The sequence below is a fragment of the Poromitra crassiceps genome (assembly GCF_964638095.1).
Source record: "Poromitra crassiceps genome assembly, chromosome: 16".
NCBI lineage: Eukaryota > Metazoa > Chordata > Actinopteri > Beryciformes > Melamphaidae > Poromitra > Poromitra crassiceps.
This window is the reverse complement of record NC_139645.1, coordinates 22895725-22916917: the sequence shown is the minus strand read 5'-3', so window position 1 is coordinate 22916917 and position 21193 is coordinate 22895725. Positions and strand designations below refer to the sequence as shown.

At 44.5% G+C, this 21193-nt stretch overlaps 2 protein-coding genes across 2 annotated transcripts in view; one reads left to right on the top strand and one right to left on the bottom strand.

Moving 5' to 3' along the window:
* LOC310791526 (synapse-associated protein 1-like) overlaps positions 1-21193 on the bottom strand; it is a gene marked incomplete at both ends in the record, with an annotated part of 582682 nt that overhangs the window by 27393 nt on the left and 534096 nt on the right. The window lies entirely within an intron of this gene.
* Positions 20888-21193, top strand: part of LOC310791110 (protein NLRC3-like) — a gene marked incomplete at its 5' end in the record, with an annotated part of 44101 nt that continues 43795 nt past the window's right edge. Inside the window, one exon of the mRNA XM_083652811.1 lies at positions 20888-20948. Within this exon, the coding sequence (XP_083508937.1) occupies positions 20888-20948 (61 nt within the window). The remainder of the gene's footprint in view (positions 20949-21193) is intronic.

Here is a 21193-nt window from a genome sequence, read left to right as displayed (position 1 = left end):
TTCGGAGATGTTGCGCGTTGCAGGGCTGTGAAACACCAGCTGGGGGAAATCACGGGCCAACCGCTTTTTCAGTTTATCCTGCCTGCAAAATGAAAATATAGAAAAAGACGAGCACAAATGTATAAATAAAGGGATTTTTTTCACAATGAGAAACAAATACATTAAAACATACTGTCAGCCTTTCTTGTGAGCGAATAAATCAATAAAATGGAAACTTTTCAGTATGAAAGAGGTTCTTTTTTGTTTACTGAACTGTCAAGGACACAGTTACCTGTAGTCTGAAGCATCAATATCCTCATTCTTCTTAACGATGTCTATGAACTTCTTCCTTAGTTGGTTCATTTTCAGGATTTCTTGTTTATTGATAATCCTTTGACGGATGACTCGTTCGCAGAATATCTTGTAGCTGGCAGGAAAGGGTTGTTGTTCATTTCTGAAAACACACACACGCAGACAAAAAAATACTTAACATGTGCAAAGAGGTCTGCTGTCAACATTGTATCTAAAGACAGACAAAATAGTATTTGTTGTAGGTCAAAGCCTTACTTTTGAAATGTGCAGTGTTAATGCAATGTAATAACTCACACTTCATCTGTGGTTGCAGTAGCTATGTGTTGCCGTAGACTTTGACAAGGACCTTGTGTATTCTCTGTAACAGGACCTGTGGTAACGCACTTCCAGAGACACACAGTCTTTGTCTTTGATATGCAAAAGAACGCTAGAGTCTTCCTTCTTCTCAGCAGCCTTCCGCAACTGGCCTGAAAACAAAAAAAAGTTATAATCAGCTTTACTGTCAAATCACACATTTTATAATTAAAAAAAACTGGGTGACATTTGTTTTTGTATCTTTTATCCATTGTATTGTTATTACAAGAAAAAAGAGGGGGGGGGGGGGGGGGGGCAAGGAGATCAAGGCAATAAAAGAAAATGCTCCCTCTCTCTGTGTGTGTGTGTGTGTGTGTGTGTGTGTGTGTGTGTGTGTGTGTGTGTGTGTGTGTGTGTGTGTGTGTGTGTGTGTGTGTGTGTGTGTGTGTGTGTGTGTGTGAGATAGAGAGAGAGAGGGGGGGGTCGCTTACCTGCAGACACTGTCTCTGCTTGTGAAAGTTGATCCTTCTTCCGTTTTCCACCAACAGTAATATATTTGTCCACCTTTTTACAAATGATGCAGATGGCTGGAAGGACAGGGCCAGCAGAACGGACGGGCAAACCTGTCCGAGACCGAAGTTTCTTTCGGGGGGTTTCAGACGTGGCTCCGTCGGGGCCGATGCTGTCCGAGGCTGCGGCTGCATCTGGTTCTTCTTCTTCTTCCCCCTGCACCATCTGTGTGCAGCGTTTCTCAGCCAAACCCAAACGTCTTTTACAAATAAAGCGACGGTAACGGTGAAATCCAGCGTCCTCGGGAACATGGTCAAAATCCACGTCCACGCAATGTTTAAAAGTTTCAGCGATAACTTTACTATCGCCGTCCAGACAAAGCCACTGTTTGACGACAGACCTGTAAGTGTCCCACCTTGTCTGGGTAAAATCCTGCACGTCCTCATTCTGTACTGACAAAAAGTGCATATAGCATCGTTTGGAGTCCTTTGATTCCCGGCTTTTACGCACTTTTTTCAGCTGTTTTGGTTTCTTTTTCCCCTCTTCGCTGCTTGAACTGGTGGTCGCCATGGCTCTAATGTTATTACGGCAAGGGAATGAAGCGGCTACGCGATTGGTCCACGTGACCAAAACCACACCACTCCCCTTGCACAGATTAGTACGCCTAGTAAGAAATAGTGCCGTCTTTGACCACTGATTATAAAAATACTGCAGGATAACACGAGTAGAACTTTTTTATTTGTACTTTCTACCTATAGATCTCTTTTATGGAGAAAAAAGTGTGTAGTGCCCCTGCCGTGGGAACGGAAGTAAACGAAAATGCTAGTCACAATATGGCCTATCAGTGACCCTGAAATAAACGTTCTTTCCGTGAACATTATGACTGACTGACTGACTGACTGACTGACTGAATGAATGAATGACTGAATGACTGACTGACTGACTGACTGACTGACTGACTGACTGAATGAATGACTGAATGACTGACTGACTGACTGACTGAATGACTGACTCACCCTAAAGAGCCGTCTCTTGACCATGCTCTGCGCACGTGGTAAAAATCACAATTAGATGTTTTCTCCAAATTGTTCAGCCCTACTCATGAGCTGTGTGTGTGTGTGTGTGTGTGTGTGTGTGTGTGTGTGTGTGTGTGTGTGTGTGTGTGTGTGTGTGTGTGTGTGTGTGTGTGTGTGTGTGTGTGTGTGTGTGTGTGTGTCTGTCTCCTCTCAGAAGATGAGTGGTCGTGTGGAGGAAGAGGTTGGCGCAGAGCCTCCTGACAGCTCTCTGTCTGTGGAGGAGTTTCTACTCTTCAGTCCTCAACATGGACCCTCAGACACAAAGTAAGATGACTGTTACACTCTAAACATTACTACTGTAATGTCATATGGTGCAACACCTTTCCTAGTCACTACAAGAAACTTGAAAGTCTGCAAAAGAAAATAATATGAGCCATGTCATGGTCGGGGTTTAACACACCCACACGCCCTCTGTTCCATCGTTATGGTCTCCTGAGGCTTGCTGATTTTCATCTTCACCAAAATGCTTGCTTGATGTATCAAGTTGTGTATAATATGAATTTCAGACTGGCTGAGCTCATTCCAGTCTGCTGTCCCCTGCACACTCATAATACTAGAAATACACATCTTATGTTTGGTATAAAAAAAGAAAAGAAGAGAAAGCTTAAATGTAGCAGCTTAAGTATTACATGCAGGGGCTCACAGATCTGGAATGAGCTCGATGACAGTACGAAAATGTTGAAATCCATCTCCACCTTTAAAGCTCTGAAAGAAAAACTGCTTGAATCCTACTTGTAATCAGGCCTGGTTTTACAGGGGTGCAAAAGCACGCATTGCATCCTCATTTTAATTGTCTGCATGCTCAGTTTAAAAGAGTGGTAATATATATATATATATATATTTTTTTAATAAATGCTGTAGCTGCACACTTACTGTTTAAACTTGAATTATAATTGTTGTTTTTCTTTGTTCTTTGATGTGAATTTATGGCTTTTTGGCACCTATATGTAACCTTTTAAGGTTGAGATAATTGTATTATCATTTTATGGTCTAAATATTTCAGTAAAGCACTTGAAACACTTGAAATATTCTTGCTTGGCTGGTATCATTCTACTTGAAATGATGGTAAAATGCATTATTTTTAGTAAAATAACATGTCAAATCTTTGGGTGTGCTCCACTCGACTATATTTTTAGTAAAATAACATGTCAATGTCTTCGGCCGGCCACCTGGGTCGGCCCGTGCATGTGCACCCCTTCCTATCTAGGATGAATCCCTAGTCATCTTGTTCTGGAACCGGCCCTGCTTGTAATGAGTATCTACACCCCTCTGATAATGGAACTCTGTCATTGTATTATGTATTATGTAGGGATGCACCGATCGATCGGCACGTGACCGGAAATGGCCGATTTTAACGTGATCGGCCTCGATCGGTGATCTGCGCCGGTCACTCTAAATAGCCGATTCTGTGAGCCGATTTTCACATGACGTGCGCGCACCCCAAAGCACCGAGACAGGCACCCAGCCACCACACCACACACGCCAGCATACCTTCCTCGTTGTGGAATTTTTTCACCGTCAGTGAAGTAGACAAAGCTCGCAGTTTGTCACACATGCAAGTCGAAAATAAGCCGTGGAGACAGAGGTGCGGCCGAGTCCCGCTCGGCTGGAGTCCAGTCTGAGCGGCTCGCTTCACCTCACTGGCCCCCCTCTCTCTGCTCTCTCTCCCCGGGAAGCAGTGCTGCTGCACACAGCCGGCTTGGCGAGGTGAACGTGAGCATTGTGTCCAGTATAACCATTCCCCGACCTGCCTTCTCCATTCCACATCAGCGCTGCTGCCTCAGCCTGTCAGTCATGTTGTAACGTGGATACAGGAGAGACTATGGGCCCTATCGTTGAATCGGTGTAGAAATTGCGTTTAAAGGAGAATTTCGTTTTTTTACACCTCATTTCCAGCTTAAAATATTATGTTTTACTCACCGAAATAGTTTGGCTTCATTCGGATGCCCACGGAAGATTTTGAGCTCCGAGTAGTCTCCTCAAACAGGCTATAACGAGAGCCTGCGGCGAGTGCGGGGCATGCTGCACACGCTCTCTAAATGACACTTTGTCTGTCAGATCACGGTTCATTATGGTTGTAAATATAATTATTTAGCTAATAGCTAGAAGCTAAGCTAACAACAACACAACAGTCAACGTTGATCTGCCCCGCCCGGATGGGGTTACAGTGCTTATCTTCCCCCTTCTGTGGTTCCTCTGAAGAAGTGTGGGCTCTCGTTATAGCCTGTTTGAGGAGACTACTCAGAGCTCAAAATCTTCCGTGGGCATCCGAATGAAGCCAAACTATTTCGGTGAGTAAAACATAATATTTTAAGCTGGAAATGAGGACCGTGGTGTAAAAAACCGAAATACTCCTTTAAGCATAAAATTATGCACCATCTGCTCATTGGAGAAGTGCAGTAAAGAGTCACACGCTTGCCTTTTAAGCTCCAATTCCAGGAGAAATCCAGTAAAACCAGACAAAGCCAAGCGCTCTGCTCCCCCCCCTCCCTTCATCCCATCTGTCTGTCTCCATATATAGGCTATTATTCCATATTATTATGCTTCTCAAACCAATCTAACTGCAGTTTAAATACTGCAAGCATGTAAATACGCTACACTATAGCAAGATCAAAGTGAAAAGAATGTTCTAAACGCATCAGCTAGAAAAATATAGCCTATCCCTATATGATGAGATTAATTAGATTGGTGAAAGTTTGTCCAGAAAGATATCGTTTTCTCTCCCCTGCTGCAGGTAGGATGATGCACATAAATATAGCCTACATTATGTAAAGTCATTGCAGAAATGTGTTTTTATTGTAAAACTAAATGTGAAGTAGGGCCAAGTTATTGGAGCAGACATCACAGTATAGCACATGACAGTAGAAGCGCGTTACGCTGTCACTTATCTAAATCACGTTAAATCGACGAGGGATATATATAGGCCCAGGATGACATATATGTTTCACATAGGGTGGTGTTTTCATTTCGATGTTTTATTTGGTCCAATATTGAAATGTTCTACAATTGCAGGTTGTCTTACCATTACACATTATTTAGATCTACCTTTATATCTATTTCGGCTCATTTGGTTGCTATTTAGTAGCGAAATGGAGTAGCCCATTGCATGCTGGGACATTTCACATGCCAGGCAGTGAACTTACAACTTCTTCTTCCTATGGGACGTGTGTTGTGTCTGTCTGAGCGAGGGAGTCAGAGAGAGAGTCGTATTGTGCCTGTCAGACTGATATGAGCAAGAGAGAGGGAGTGACACAGAGAAGGGTGACAGAGGAGAGCCAGAGGAGCGCTCCGCGCAACCAGCGCACTGAATAGGCCTGGTTTTCAAAAGCGCAAAGCGCTAAATTTACGCCAGGTGGGAAGATATCATTAGGCCGGCATTTAAGGCCGAAACGCCCATTCTCGCCCATTCAGGGAGTGCGCCACGCCCATTCAGCCTGAAGCGCATTTGCCAGCCTAAAGCTATGTTCATATCTTCCCGAGGCAGGCGCAAGGCACGTTTTTTTGCGTTTAAGGCCCGTTTTAGCGCCGAAGGCCTGTGGGAGAATAGGGGCCTATTTGTTTCGTATTGCAAATAGAACGACGGCCATAATAATAAAAATGCATCGGACTCACAAGTGTGCAAGGTTTTCTGTGCGTGACGATCTTTTTTCGGATGGCAGAAGAAAAAAAAAACGCATACGATATTTCGGACTGTGTGTAAACTCCGCCTGATATTCAGACTGAAGATCGTTACTGTAACTCATAAACTCATTTCCCCTCTACTCAAGAGGACTGGTCTGGAGCCAGTCTATAAACTCCTTGTCCATGGATCATTTTGATGTTCTGTTGCACCTGTTTTCTTTTGGAAAAGTAAATGCATGATGGCTGTGGGATATAGGCTATTGGATTTAATTTAATTTTTGTATTCATTGTATTTGCACAAAAAAGCTCTGTCCAGTAGGCTAACCTGGAACACTTTTATTTTGAGATGTGTTTGAGTGAGATGGTCCTACTTCATGCAAATGATAAGAATTGTTATATGAATCCTAATTTTCAAACAAAGTTACAAAAACGTTTGTGTAAGCTGTCAATTGTTGTTCTTAGAAAGAAAATCGGAATCGGCAAAAATCGGTATCGGCAAGTCAGACTATTCAAAAATCGGAAATCGGCCAAGAAAATGGCAATCGGTGAATCTCTAGTATTATGTGGTATGTATGTATGTTCTATGTGTTGTATTAAAGGGCCCATATTATGCATTTCTTAATTTTGTATCATATATATGTTGTTACAATCTTGGATGGTAATATTAAACATGAGCTAAGCTTCAAATAAATAGGTGAAGGTGTTTTAATGTTACCCCCATGAACCCCCCCTCCCCCCCATGAAGTCTCGTAGACGAGAGGACATGGATTTGTGCCGATTTGTGCGAGAGCAATTAGTTCTAGTGACGTAAGGTAGGACTTGTTACCATGGTGATGACAAGCCTAGCCCGGGCCGGCAGTGCACGCGCGCCATAGCCTTCACCCGTCCCCCCTGCCCCTCCCTTCCCTGTTCTGACTGCTCCAGTACACTGCCGACTTGTCAACCTAACCCCGCGTCACCAGGCTCTCTCCAACCTGGCTGTGACTCCACTACTGTATGTGCATCACTACACCCTCCCTCCTCCCTCCCACCCTCCCTCCTCCTGTGGAAGCTCCGGGGGAAAATGGCGGCGATTGAGTGCCAGGCAGTCTGAATGAAATTGAATGTAACGTTCCCAATTCTATGTATTAAATTCTAAAAAACTACCCTCAACATTTGGGAAGGCTAAGCCACACAACTAGGTCGTTATAATCGCATTTCACGCTTCGAAGGCGACTTGACGACCATGAGGACCGTGAGGACTCAATCACAGCAGGTCTCCGCTGATAGACCACGGAGATCTCTGTTACAGGCGCAGGCAGTTACACCTCCTCCTCCTGACCGCCTGGAGTATTTCCCGGAGGGTGGGGGTTCTTAAAGGGACAGGACCTAAAACAGAGCGTTTCAGACAGAGGGTGAAGTGAAGGGGGCAGTGAGAGCCAGTACAAGATAAACAATGAGTTTTTTGAACTATGAATGATGCAATAAGTTACTCTACTGGAGGCCAACAATAAAATAATAATACATTATATTAGCAAAATATGGGCCCTTTAACACATTGAGTGCCAGTCATGTTTTCAATCCTGTAGGTAAGTTGTGCCAGGGGTATTTTTGACGATTCTGGCTCATTTTACAACAGCCGAGGATTATTTTCTGTTAAGAATTCATGAACACCAATCATCTAAAAATAACTAATAGAATGTGTGCTTTCTCTGTCTAAAAGAGTTAGTTTGCAGAGTTAGTAGTTATGTAGATATTAGCCGTTGAGTACAGCATGGTTTCAGCGTCTGGAAATTTATTCAGAGATAAATGGCTTTTTGTGAAACAGTCACTTTAACCATTCATTTTTGGCATCAGTAAGACCGTCAGACATTCTAAACAATAGTTTTGAACAGTAATTTCCTCCATAACAACAGGAAACACCCCTCTCATTCAAACTCCTCCCTCCGTGTGTCTTCTCCTCCTTCCTCCTGGCTTTACAGCGGGCGTGTCAGAAGCGCGTTGCTGCTGCCTGCCTGCCTGCCTGCGTGCCTGCCTGCCTGCTTGCCTGCGTGCGGACGCTCCTTGTGCGAGTCAAGATGGGCCGGGGAATGCGTGGGCGATGGGCAGATGTTGATTCTGGCCTTTCTGAGGTGTTTCAAAGTGTGTTTCACCTATAATCTATTTTGCAAATCGCTCTCCGCTCTCTGTGTGCTGCTGCCTGCGCGCGGCCGCTCTCGGCCAAGACAAGTCTGAAATGGATTACTGTAAAATCGCCTCGCCATTTCCTTGAATGGCTTGCTCCCGCGGCAGTTTTTTCTTTGATTTCGGTCGTCTGGGGGAGCACTGTCAACACTTAGTGGGTCGGTAAAATAGATTATACACATTATCTTGCTCCAATAGTGATCTCGAAGATGTAAAAGTTGTTGATTGATGTCCCACCGTCAAAAAAAAAAAATGTTTATGTAAGACGAGTAAACTCGGCTCTGGCACTCAAGCGTTGGATTATGTAAGACGAATTATCTCGGCTATGGCACTTAACGTGTTAAGCGTCATGTGATACGTGTGTTTTACGTATGTATGTTTGTCCATTGATACCTGTAGGCCTTGTATGAGATCAGGCTCCTTCAAAAGCTTGAAACAGCTTCCTGGGAGACCTGGCACACTCACATTGTAAACCTGATGATGGTGATGATTATGATGATGATGATAATGTACGGTGATGATGGCATCAGTTCTAAAGTCTATTCAGCTCCAATGTTGACTGAGCGCGCTCAGTGGGACTACATGAGTTTGTAACGTGCAGGACTGCGTCAAAGAGCTGAATGGGAGGGGCCATCTTTCCTCATTTGTTGCCGTGGTTACCACTGATGCAAAACCTGGCATCCTGGACACTTATCAACAGACCATGTTATCAAAAACTCCACATGTCAGAAAAACTGACAATGTGCAACGTTGCAAGAAGTTGTGTGTCTTTACTAGAGCTAATGATGATATGTATCAAACATTTGTGTTTGCAGAGGTCAGTACCACAGACAGAGAGCAGAGTCTCCAGTACCCAGCTGTCTGTCTATGAAGACTGACTGGTCTAAAGACAGACCTCCAGACTTGAGTAATGAACCTGGAAAGAAAAACTGGTTAGACTGTGAGTCTCTATATTATTATTTTGGTCTAAAAGGCATTTCTAAAATTTCCACATTTATTTTGATGAAAATTGGCGGACCCCCTGCAGTACCTCCACGAACCCCCGAGGGCAGTGGTGCCCAATGTTTTTACATTTCAAATCTACTTTTACATTTTTCAACAGCATCCTCCCCCACCCGCCAGGGAGCAGAGTCTCCAGTACCCAGCTTTCTGTCTATGAAGACTGACTGGTCTAAAGACAGACCTCCAGAGTTCAGTAATGAACCTGGACCTTCAGACACAAGGTAAGAGGTTATACTGCATTGAGGAAATGTTATTTGATATCCTACAGCAGGGATACTCAACTTGCTTTGCCCGGGGGGCACTTTCGTGAAATGATAGAAGGCCAGGGGCCAGTTAATAAACAAACAATATACATTTTTCTGTAGCGGATTGTAGGTTTTTGGGGTGTCAGCCGGAGTTTAGTCTGACAGTGTTGTGCACACCGGATAGTTAGTTAGGTTAAGTTAGTTAGGTTGAGTACATACATAAGTGCCTGGGTAGCGAGCGCCGAGCAGACGGCGGTATTTGACAATTTAGCAGCTAAATCATAGATTATTGAAAGATATTCCATATTCCGGACTGAAATGCTATAACAGAAGTGGAGTATTGGCCAGAATGACATGAACATTTGTTGGACACGCTACTATGCAATTAAAAACTAGTGCCCCATACAATACTTTGTGAGGTTACTAGGCTATTGCCCTTTTCAACAGCGGTGGTGATAAGTTTGAGTTGCACAGCACTGCAGGCACCAACGTTACTCATATATTATGCTATCAGTACACAAATAATCTCTGTTATCTTGTTATCGTTATTCACTGCAACAAAGTGCATGCGCGCATTTTCAATTAAACTGCTTCATCTCTCTCACATAAACAGACCTATCTCCACAGCCCACACTTTGCACTGTGTGAGGCTGCCTGCCAGCAGGCAGCGCTTCATACAAATCGCTCATAAGATCGTGGTGTTTTTGCAATGTCAGCGTAGGTAATTATGATGTATATTCACTTTATTACAACTTCGGCATGGCAATATCTGCTGCTTTACCTTAACACAGTGTGACTGTCACAGTCACAGGCAGCAGCCAACTAGTCGAGTCCGCTGCACTCGCTTTTACAGGTATCTTGCATGTTGTGTTCAGGTGCGGGCCACACAGGGGGCGCCCGTGGGCCGTATATGGCCCGCGGGCATGGATGTATTAAAAGAACTGGATAGGGGACGAGCCACACCCACCCATGCATTCGGACGGAGGCTGCTCACTGGCGCATGAAGCCATCATGGGGGGTTTTTCTTCCTGGTTTTACTTCCTGACCATGCGGCCCAAGGTGAAGTGCGCATGTGTGCCATGATGTGTTCCATGACGTCTCCTACCCCTCCCACCCATGGATGTATTAAAAGAAGAAAATACACCTGTATACGGCTCTTAGTGGCTTCTGGAGAAAAAATGCCCCATAAAAAAATTATTTGATAATTAAGAGTTGTTTTATACTTTGAGTGACACCCGGAAAAAAATCCCCTGGGTTTAACAGCTGCCGGGGTCCCCATGCAAGTTGAGGGGAATTTCCCTTTCTGGGCTGCATGGCGTCACGTGACTTGCAATACAGAGCTTCGCCACCATGTTCAAATGGCTTCACAGCCCAGCGCTATTCCTGGGGGCTTGCCCGCGGGCCGCAAGTTGAGTATCACTGTCCTACAGTATTGAGGTGAGCTTGTATTTACAAGGCTGCAAATTGCAGACACAAGGTAAGAGGACTGGTTATACTGCAATGAGGAAATGTGATTTGATGTCCTACAGTATTGAGGTGAGCTCAAATTAATGCTGAACAAACAATGACTCAAATTAAACAATGAATAATGAAAATTGAAGAAGAGCTAAGTAGGCTACAGATATGGGCTATATCTGGTGAACACAGAGCCCACTAACAGGCCTACAGCTCAGTTCCTGCAGTATATCACTCAAAAGGCCACCTCCCTACTGAAGAAAGTCTTTTCTATTCATAAGGGGGTCACACGTTATTTCTCTATCATGACAATTAGCGGTATGTATATTTACATTTACATTCTGTCAATTAGCTGATGCTTTAGTGAAAACGTAGGGTAGCTTCAGTTGTTTTAAATTGATGGTGTGGTGTCTTTATTATTATAACAATAATTATTTATATTGATCAATTATTAGAAATTTTAGGGGACTCCAATTGAATTCCATGCGCCCCCAAGTTTGGGAAAGCGCGGAGTAGCCCCTCCCTCTCCTCCACCCACGCAAACCACAAACGTATTCAGATTGTCACTTGCTGATCAGTAAATCTTTAGTGAATTAAACTTTAGGACACATATGTGTGAATACTCTCTGATTATAAATTCCAACATGCAAGTTCTCAGGTGTTTTGCTGCAAAAATGCCTCCATAGTTTCTGTCTAAACAGTGTAGTGGTAAATACATAGGTGGGTAAACTATCCAATCAATATCGCTCCAGACACACAAAGCCGACAGTCGGTCGTCGGCCATGTCTGGGCATCTGTCGCTCTAGTATTTGCGGTGTGTCCCACACCATTCGCTCTAGTTAGCTTTGTCGGCGGCTTTTCCAGCTGATTCAACATTTTGAATCAGCGTCTGGTCGTTGGTGAGAGAAATCACTCTGATTGGCTGGTCAGGGGTAGAGAACTCACTCTGATTGGCTGGTCAGGGGTAGAGAAATCACTCTGATTGGCTGGTCAGGGGTAGAGAAATCACTCTCATTGGTTGGTCAGGGGTAGATAAATCACTCTGATTGGCTGGTCAGGGGTAGAGAAATCACTCTGATTGGCTGGTCAGGAGTCGAGAAACACACAAAACGCTCTGCTCATTTTCCAACTTCATCTCATCTGATCATTCCAATACACGGATATTTTCACGACGTGACTTTGGTAAAGTCTATCACCTCTCACTGCATGATACTCATTTAGTGTGGTTTCTCCTTATTATTCCTTTCTTCTTCCACAAGCAAAATACCAGACAAGACCTGACAACACAACTATATATATATATATATATATAAAAGACCTGACAACACCAGTTCCATTTGCAACTTTTCATCTGACATATTCTCCATTAGAAGGAGCTATATTAAGTGAGAGAATTAGTAGGCAAACACTTTCATTAATCAGGTCTCACACAGGTGCAAATCGTACGTACTTGTTGCAGCACAAACTGATTTCACCAAGTAACAGTTGTTCCTGGACCAACATTTCCTCCTAGTATGGGCCGGGAAAACCCCGCCCCGAACTCATTTTATTGGTCTCCACAATTGCTTCTTCCTGAAAACGTGTGACAAGTAAAAAAAGATGTGGTTACAATTAGGATTAGGGTTTTCTTATCTAACCACGACCATAACCAAACCCTAACCCTAACCACATTGTTGTACTTGCCTAAACCTAATGTTTTATAAAAATGTGTGTGGTTAGAGAAGGGCTTCTAGTCATGAGTCCAGACAGGCAGCTGCTAATATGGCTGGTAGGCAAGTGTTCGCTAACGGCTCGTGCACATCTACAATGGCAAAATCGCTTTTCCGCCTCGTCGCAGCATTTTGTGGGCGTGGAAACCAGCTTCCAGCTTGGAGCTGTAGAAACGTTTTCAGGTCGAGGTACACAGGAGGGTGGGGGGAGGAAATGTGTAGGAAGAGCTGTCATTGGGTAGCTTTAACGCCCTAGTCCCGCCCCGCGAGCGTGAAGCCGCTCGGAGACAAGCCGCCTCTAGTCTGTGACAGCGAAACGCTGGGCGGTTCCTCCGGCAGGGGGCGCGAGGTTGAAATGGACCAATCAAGACGCGGAAATAGAGCAAGACAGCCTATCAAGATGCAGCGTCAAAGAGGCTTTCACAGGAGGCATGCCGCAGAGCGTTTCATGGTGTGCACGAGCTGTAAGCCCTGGCTGAGGAGCTCTTTACCTGAGATGATGAGAGCTTCCTCAGCATCATAGATTATCAGCCTAGCTACCAGGCCAAGCCCCAGCAGCAGCCTAGCTACCAGGCCAAGCCCCAGCAGCAGCCTAGCTACCAGGCCAAGCCCCACGAGCAGCCTAGCTACCAGGCCAAGCCCCAGCAGCAGCCTAGCTACCAGGCCAAGCCCCAGCAGCAGCCTAGCTACCAGGCCAAGCCCCAGCAGCAGACTAGCTACCAGGCCAAGCCCCAGCAGCAGCCTAGTTACCAGGCCAAGCCCCAGCAGCAGACTAGCTACCAGGCCAAGCCCCAGCAGCAGCCTAGCTACCAGGCCCAGCCCCAGCAGCAGCCTAGCTACCAGGCCAAGCCCCAGCAGCAGTCTAGCTACCAGCTGAACCACCAGCAGTCTGTGTGCCTGCCTCTCCTGAACCGACTAACCTGTGAAGAGCCCATCCTGATTGTCTTCTTCATAAAGACACAGATACCTTCACAATGTTCATAATGTGTTTCTCTCAGGATGCAGCAGGAGAGAGCAGACTCCCCTGAGCCCAGCTGTGTGTCCATGAAGAGTGACTGGTCTATGTCTCACCCTTATAACTTCAAAGATGGACAGCACTCTACTGATCTGAGGTATTTATTTGAAACTGAAATCACAACAGATACACAGTTATCAGATATAGAATTGGTCCGATCCTTCATCACATCCAGTTGAGTTCATTGTGTGTGTGTGTGTGTGTGTGTGTGTGTGTGTGTGTGTGTGTGTGTGTGTGTGTGTGTGTGTGTGTGTGTGTGTGTGTGTGTGTGTGTGTGTGTGTGTGTGTGTGTGTGTGTGTGTGTGTGTGTGTGTGTGTGTGTGACCTTATATGACCTCATACATCATGTCTTCTCAACAGAGTCGAGGAGAGGTCAGAGGTTTCCAGTGGTCAGTCTGCCCAGGAGCATCAAACAGACCTGGACTCCATATTTATGGTGTGAAAATAAAATAACACATTTTACTTCAGCTACACACAAAAACACCTTGTACTTCACCATCAAGTGAAATCGTGTTACAAAAAGGACAGAGGCTACTGTATCACGGCTAGTTATTATGGTTAGGAGTTACTAAGGGGGTATTCACACCTATCTCGTTTGGAGCAGTTGTTTCGAAACAGAGAGCGTTTTCCTCCTTGGTGTGGTTCGTTTTGGGGAGTGTGAACACAGCAATCGCACTCGGATGCGGGACAAAACAAGCGGACCGAGATCGCCAAGAAAGGGTGGTCTCGGTCCGCTTTAAACAAACTCTGGTGCGGTTTGTTTGTGGTGAGAACGTGATCCGACCTCAATCCGCCACAACTACAGGAAACAGTGCGCATTTTTGGATAAACCAGCTGCCGTAGTCAGCTGCGCTGTGCGTAATGGCCTGAAGAACGAACATTTTTATCCTTTAAAAACAACATCTTCATTCAGATCCTGTTCTGGCGACTTGTGACTTGTGACCCTTTGGGGGATTTTTGGATCATCACATCAGCAGTTTGAACTCAATCAACTTACCTCTGGTCTCCATTCAATAAATGAAAACAAGTCATGGTAATCAGAGCCAGCCTTCTTTGTGATAAGATTGTCTGGTTCAATCAGACAATCAGACTGATTGCATGTCTTCCTCGAAATGTCCGTTATTATTAAATTATTTATTAATATTTTATTCCTGACAGGACAGGTGTTCATATAGCCTATGTCTCTGCTAATCCTCTGAAGTTGCCGTGATAGTAATAGCAGAAGTTGCAAGGGTCTTTGATCTTCTATCTCCAAATTCCCGATAGACTCAATAGGCTAAATAAATACATAGGCTACATAGCCTACATAAATAAATAACTTTCCTCTCCCGATCCCTCCCTCTTTCTCTCCCTCTTTCTTTCTCTCTCTCTCTCTCTCTCTCTCTCTCTCTCTCTCTCTCTCTCTCTCTCTCTCTCTTGCTCCTCGCACGCCCGACATAGCCTACAATGTAGGTCTAACAAAACGCATTCTATAATCATATAGGAAAATCTCTGGGAATAATTTTTTCCATCACGAGAGGCTATTAGCGTACCCGAGTGTCTCCTGGCCAATCCAGGAGGCTTGGCAATAATATTTGGACTGTTTGATTTGTGGCTGTGTGAACACAAACGAACCAAGGCACAAATGCAACAATTGTATCAATTAAGTACCTGAATCGGAACAAAGCAAACGACGTACAGGTGTGAATACACCCTAAATTATGCCTAACCCAGGGGTTTTGAAAGTGTGGGAGAGTGAGCCCCCCCTGAGAGAACATATAGACAGCTGTGCACCTTCCCCTTTCACCAATTATTATTGCCATTATTACTATTATTGTTGTATGTTCCACTCGGGCATACAAACAAGTCATCCGCTCTGATTTCTCCAATCACCTGCCTTTAGGCGGGACATCCAGGATATCACTCTATCATCGCTCATTATTTTCCCTGAGTTTCCCTTTCCGTCAGTCGGAAGCTTTTGAAAATTGCGACAGCAACCGTCCGTTTTAAGAGACTACGTGCAGTGTATCTGTGTACCTGTAAATGTTGCGTTCTCTGCATGTTCAACCTGTATCGTGTGGTGCAGGCTGGCCAGCGTGAACAGACAGTTTCCCAGCCCCATAAATGTCATAAGATTAATCAGAAATAGCTCCCCAACAGATACAAAAACATGAGCACATGTGCTTGATGTACATACAAATAACTGCCGTGATCTGATTTGTGAAACACACATTTAAAGAAATCATGATTTTCTTCTCTCTGGAGCTTCTCCTCTGACAGCTCCTCACTCGCCTCAGGCAGCCAGACTGCAGGAGCTCCGCCCCCGGCTGATTCGTGCGGTGGAGGCTGTGTAGCCATTGTGCAGCATGGCCAAGTTGTGCCAGAGATTTGATATCCCACCGTCTCTGGTTGCACATTTTCTTCAGTCTGATTTTTCCCACTCAGGCCCGCACCTCCTCTCAAGTTGTCTTGCGCCCCCCAGTGGAGGCGCGGCCTAAACTTTGAGAACCGCTGGCCTAAAGTCTTATGTCCTCCCGGCTCCCTTACCATTAGCCTTTAGCCCTAATGTAAGATGAAATCTCTATCTCTAGAGTATTGACGTGAGAGTGAAACTTACTCACTTATGTGTTTGCAAGTGATCTCTGTTTAGGCAGCAGGGTAAAGATTACAGTTCATTAATTCACTGGTCTTCTTGATCTTCTGTGCTATCCGTCATGGCGTCGCTCTGAACTGGGGCATGGTTGGCTTGGTGATACCCAGCTCCATGGCATCGGTTTCATTTGGACCACTTCGGATGTCGCTTGTTCTGGTCTTCATTCAAAGGCTGGATGCTTAGGAAATCCACAATCCCCAAATGTGATAAGTGTTGCATGTAGATGATCAAATATCCTATTAGTTTGAGAAGGTGCAACTCTATTATGTCACGTGGAGTTGCTTGCTAATCCCATAGCTTCTGCTACGTTAGTTACCAAACAGTCCTAATCATCAGTTCTACAGGTCTGTGCATCCACAGACGACCAACTGTCCTCAAGAAACAGTAGCTTCACAGGTCTGTGCGTCCACACACGACCAGCTGTCCTCAAGAAACATAGCTTCACAGGTCTGTGCGTCCACACACGACCAGCTGTCCTCAAGAAACATAGCTTCACAGGTCTGTGCGTCCACACACGACCAGCTGTCCTCAAGAAACATAGCTTCACAGGTCTGTGCATCCACACACGACCAGCTGTCCTCAAGAAACATAGCTTCACAGGTCTGTGCGTCCACACACGACCAACTGTCCTCAAGAAACATAGCTTCACAGGTCTGTGCGTCCACACACGACCAGCTGTCCTCAAGAAACATAGCTTCACAGGTCTGTGCGTCCACACACGACCAGCTGTCCTCAAGAAACATAGCTTCACAGGTCTGTGCGTCCACACACGACCAGCTGTCCTCAAGAAACATAGCTTCACAGGTCTGTGCGTCCACACACGACCAGCTGTCCTCAAGAAACATAGCTTCACAGGTCTGTGCGTCCACACACGACCAACTGTCCTCAAGAAACATAGCTTCACAGGTCTGTGCGTCCACACACGACCAGCTGTCCTCAAGAAACATAGCTTCACAGGTCTGTGCGTCCACACACGACCAGCTGTCCTCAAGAAACATAGCTTCACAGGTCTGTGGGTCCACACACGACCAGCTGTCCTCAAGAAACATAGCTTCACAGGTCTGTGCGTCCACACATGACCAACTGTCCTCAAGAAACATAGCTTCACAGGTCTGTGCGTCCACACACGACCAGCTGTCCTCAAGAAACATAGCTTCACAGGTCTGTGCGTCCACACACGACCAGCTGTCCTCAAGAAACACAGCTTCACAGGTCTGTGTGTCCACACACGACCAGCTGTCCTCAAGAAACATAGCTTCACAGGTCTGTGTGTCCACACACGACCAGCTGTCCTCAAGAAACATAGCTTCACAGGTCTGTGTGTCCACACACGACCAACTGTCCTCAAGAAACATAGCTTCACTTCAGCTACCAGACTGCTTTTGATCCATGCAGTTCATCTGTCGGCGTCCTCAATCAGTATCATCAACATCAGCTGCTCTTCCTTTGTGTCTTAGGATGATGTAATTTCATGGACAAGAGAAACCTTTGACCCAAATATGTCAGTCCAGTACTTTCCCAACAGCCCCCCCTAACGGTACACCTCCAGTACTACAATAATATAAGCAAAATCCTAATAAGTACTAAGAATAACACCCAGAGCAAACTTGCATTCGTCTACTCGAAATGACAAATATGGATTTATTGGATTTACTAAGCTGGTCTCTCAACGCAAATCAACTAAACGTTGAGGAATGCAGGGTCCGGGGAACACCCACCCTCTGCCCAGACGGATCTTTCGCCGCGGGGCACGGGAAGACAACAGTGATTGACCCTAGGCTGTGACGTCATTCAAATTGAGATGGGCGGTCAGTGAATTTGAACTGTGAAAAATGGATCATATCTGGATATAACATAGAAATTCCACTGATCTAAGGAGAATATGTGACACCAGCTGGTGTCAGGGACCGTAATTCGGCCGTGGCCGTTCTTCACAGCAGAGGATCAAAGTTTTTTTTTTTTTTAATGTGGTTTTGCTTTTTTTACAATAGTACAAAATATATTATTTGAACTATCCATTCCATATAAAAATAGGTATATTTAGCGATTTAAAAAATCAAGATTTCAGGCTTGAGTCCTAGCTGAGGGGGGTTTTTCATTAATTTGCATGCGGCGTTTCACTGGCTATGTCTGCTATTGTTCCGAGTTTCGGCCAATGAGCCACATCTGTTACATGGGGGCGGGGTGCAAAGCTCTGTTTACAAGTGACAACCCAAGCAGAGAAGCGAAACATGGCCGTCTTAAATTAATGTTAGCTGTTGTGTGGTGGCTAGCTGGTTGTGGCCTACCTAGCTAGTAGTTCAGCAGGCAGCGGTCCACAAGCTTGTTGTGACCAAAATCCCCGCATTTAAAGCACTTCATACTCCCAGAGCTTGCGTAAACCATAGAGAACCTCATGCATTACTCAAAATGAAACGTCCAGGGTTTGTGTCTCCAAAAGCAACCGCTAACGTTACATGCAAGCTAACGTAGCTAGCAGCTAGCTAATTTTGAGGTATCCAGTACCCATTTGATAAGATTTTTGCTTTCAGATGTTTTATTACAGAAAGTTTATGAAACCCATCACCTAAACAGTAGGCTATTACATTCTATCATTGTCTTACTTGTGGCCAGTGTCCCAGTGTGTCAGAGTGACAGTGATCAGCTGTGGGGAGTGGTTAATTTAAATGAGGAGGCATTGTTCACTCCCCCCTTGGCTGGCTGTCCCAGGTGTGAAAAACTTCTCAAACTTTGAGGGCTTTTTTCTCAGTTCCTGCTTTTCAGAGTGTGAACAATCAAATAAGCATATCTCCTTCATTTTTTTCAGATTACAATGTGTGACACATCATTTGAAAGCTTACAGTCTGCCATTTCAGAATCTGTAAAAATCAGAAAAATGCCCTCGGCCTAATTGAGGGTCAAAAGGCCAGCTGGTGTCACATATGAACTAAGTTGGGAATCAGAGACTTGACACCTGCTGTTGACTTTCTGGTCTGTGTGACCCTGGTCTGTGTGACCGAAAGGAATTCCAGGCAACCAAAACATTCTATCCTAATATGGACTCTCGTACTGCCAAGGACGCAGCTCTCCTGATTTTTCGTCTGCAACTGAGCTCTTTACCCCCCAAACCCCCTGCCTTGTTAGCTCTTGCATCCTCCTCCCCCCCACCCGTTTTCCTCGGCAACCCCCCCCCCCCCCCCCCTGCTGGTAATCCTGTACATTTACAACAAATGTATATGTATTGTATAATATTGAAGTGTGCCTTATTACTTTTCAAATTAGTAATAATGTGAATTGAGTGTATTTCATCCATTTCATTTAGATGCTCTGTTCAATGCAACATGGCTGCTGTGGCGTTACTGTGCTCTTATGTGAAAAAAGATTAATGCACCTTAATGCCAAAACAAGTTCCTATATGTTACATAACATAATGGCGAATAAATGATATCTGATTCTGATTCTGATTCTGAAAGAAAGATAGAAAGAAAGAAAGAAAGAAAGAAAGAAAGAAAGAAAGAAAGAAAGAAAGATTGATTTCTAAAAATTAAGAAAGTTATCTGACTACTGTCATGATTGTAATCTTCTGCAGGGCTTAGCATATAAACCATTCTGGTCATTATAATGTCCCAACCCAGTCTCACAAAGACTTGTGACATAGTAACGTGGGTCCACATCCCAGACGTTCTACTTTCACCAAAACACATTTAAAATTGTTCAAAAATAAAGTTTGTTTGACCACTAGAGGGCGGGGCCGAGGCGGGGATGAGGCGAGGATGATGCTCCCACAACTCTCTACTGGGGCAACTCGGTGGTCACAGCCAGCTCAGTAACCAGGAAGTAGCTGTGGACTGAGGCAGAAACTGATGTTCACATTCAACTATTTTAGAGCCATTGTTGTAAAACTAGAAGGCTTTGTGCTGTGGGTCAACATTTCTATTCCATAATTATTTGTGAGATCATGTTGAATCTCCATGCTGCACTCTTTAGATCAGTGCAGGCTTTCAGTCTCTGCAAGATGGATGTAATTTTGTGTGCAGATTTTAGTATGAAGGTTTAATGTGTATATTATTCTGTTCCAGCTGCTTGAGGAGAACATCGTCACCTTTGTGAAGATGGAGCTGAGAAGGTTGAGTCCAGATGAGGCAGAATGCTCAGAGAGTCAGAGGGAGGAGGAGGAGGTGCTGGATGGTGTGGAGGAAGAGCAGAGGAGGAGCACAGAGGCTTTTCTGCTTTTCCTGAGGAGAATGAAGCAGGAGGAGCTGCAGAGGAGTAAGAGTCTTTAACAGCTTTAATGTCATGGAGAGAGAGGGGAGGTGGTGGACAATGGGTGATTTATGTCTGTTAGAGTTTTGCTTAGTTTTCAAGACAATGATGCCACCTATAAGTGAAAGAATTGACAAAACAATATAGGAACAAATCATTTGGGGCACCTCATCTAATTCATTTGAATCAGGTGCACAAGCTGTAGCTGGAAGATGCTGTCAAGCCACAGTTCTCAACCGCAACAAAGAAAGAACATATAACAAAACAAGAAACAAATTATTAGAGAGAGAACATTATATTTGAGTTTTGCTCATTTTGATCTCATTTGACTTGTTAAGACCTGTTTAAATTTTTCTGAATGTATTTGAGTCATCATCGGTTTGGAACATGCCAAATCCATTCCAACAAGAACACAAGATAAAGAAACTGAGTTTAGCGCTCCTTCATGTTGGAACTTTACAGTTTATAGTGGCTATAGTTTAAAATGATAGAAGCCATGAGCATGTCCAAACTCTGCTGAAAATCTAAACATTTGCCAAACTAGATATATTCATTACACGATTTAAAGGTCAATGAGCAGAATCCCTCTGGATAATCTGGTAAAATTATTAATTTGTTAATGTGAGTGTAATATGCTGAACACAGTGGTGCACACTGGGAAACAAAACAGCACCACACCAGTTGTCTTTCACAGTGAGCTGCACACAATCAGGACCTGTTTGTCCACTCAACAGTGATAACCTGAAGAGATGTCATGGAGTGGAGATACACATTTACCAGGAAATGTTCACATTTCTCATGTTTACCAAAACATCTGCTCACTGTTGTTCTTTGTTTGTTCTTTGTTCTTTCAGAAACTCAACATCAACATCCACAACAAAAACACAAATCCAGTCTGAAGGAGAAGTTTCAGTGTTTGTTTGAGGGCATTGCTAAAG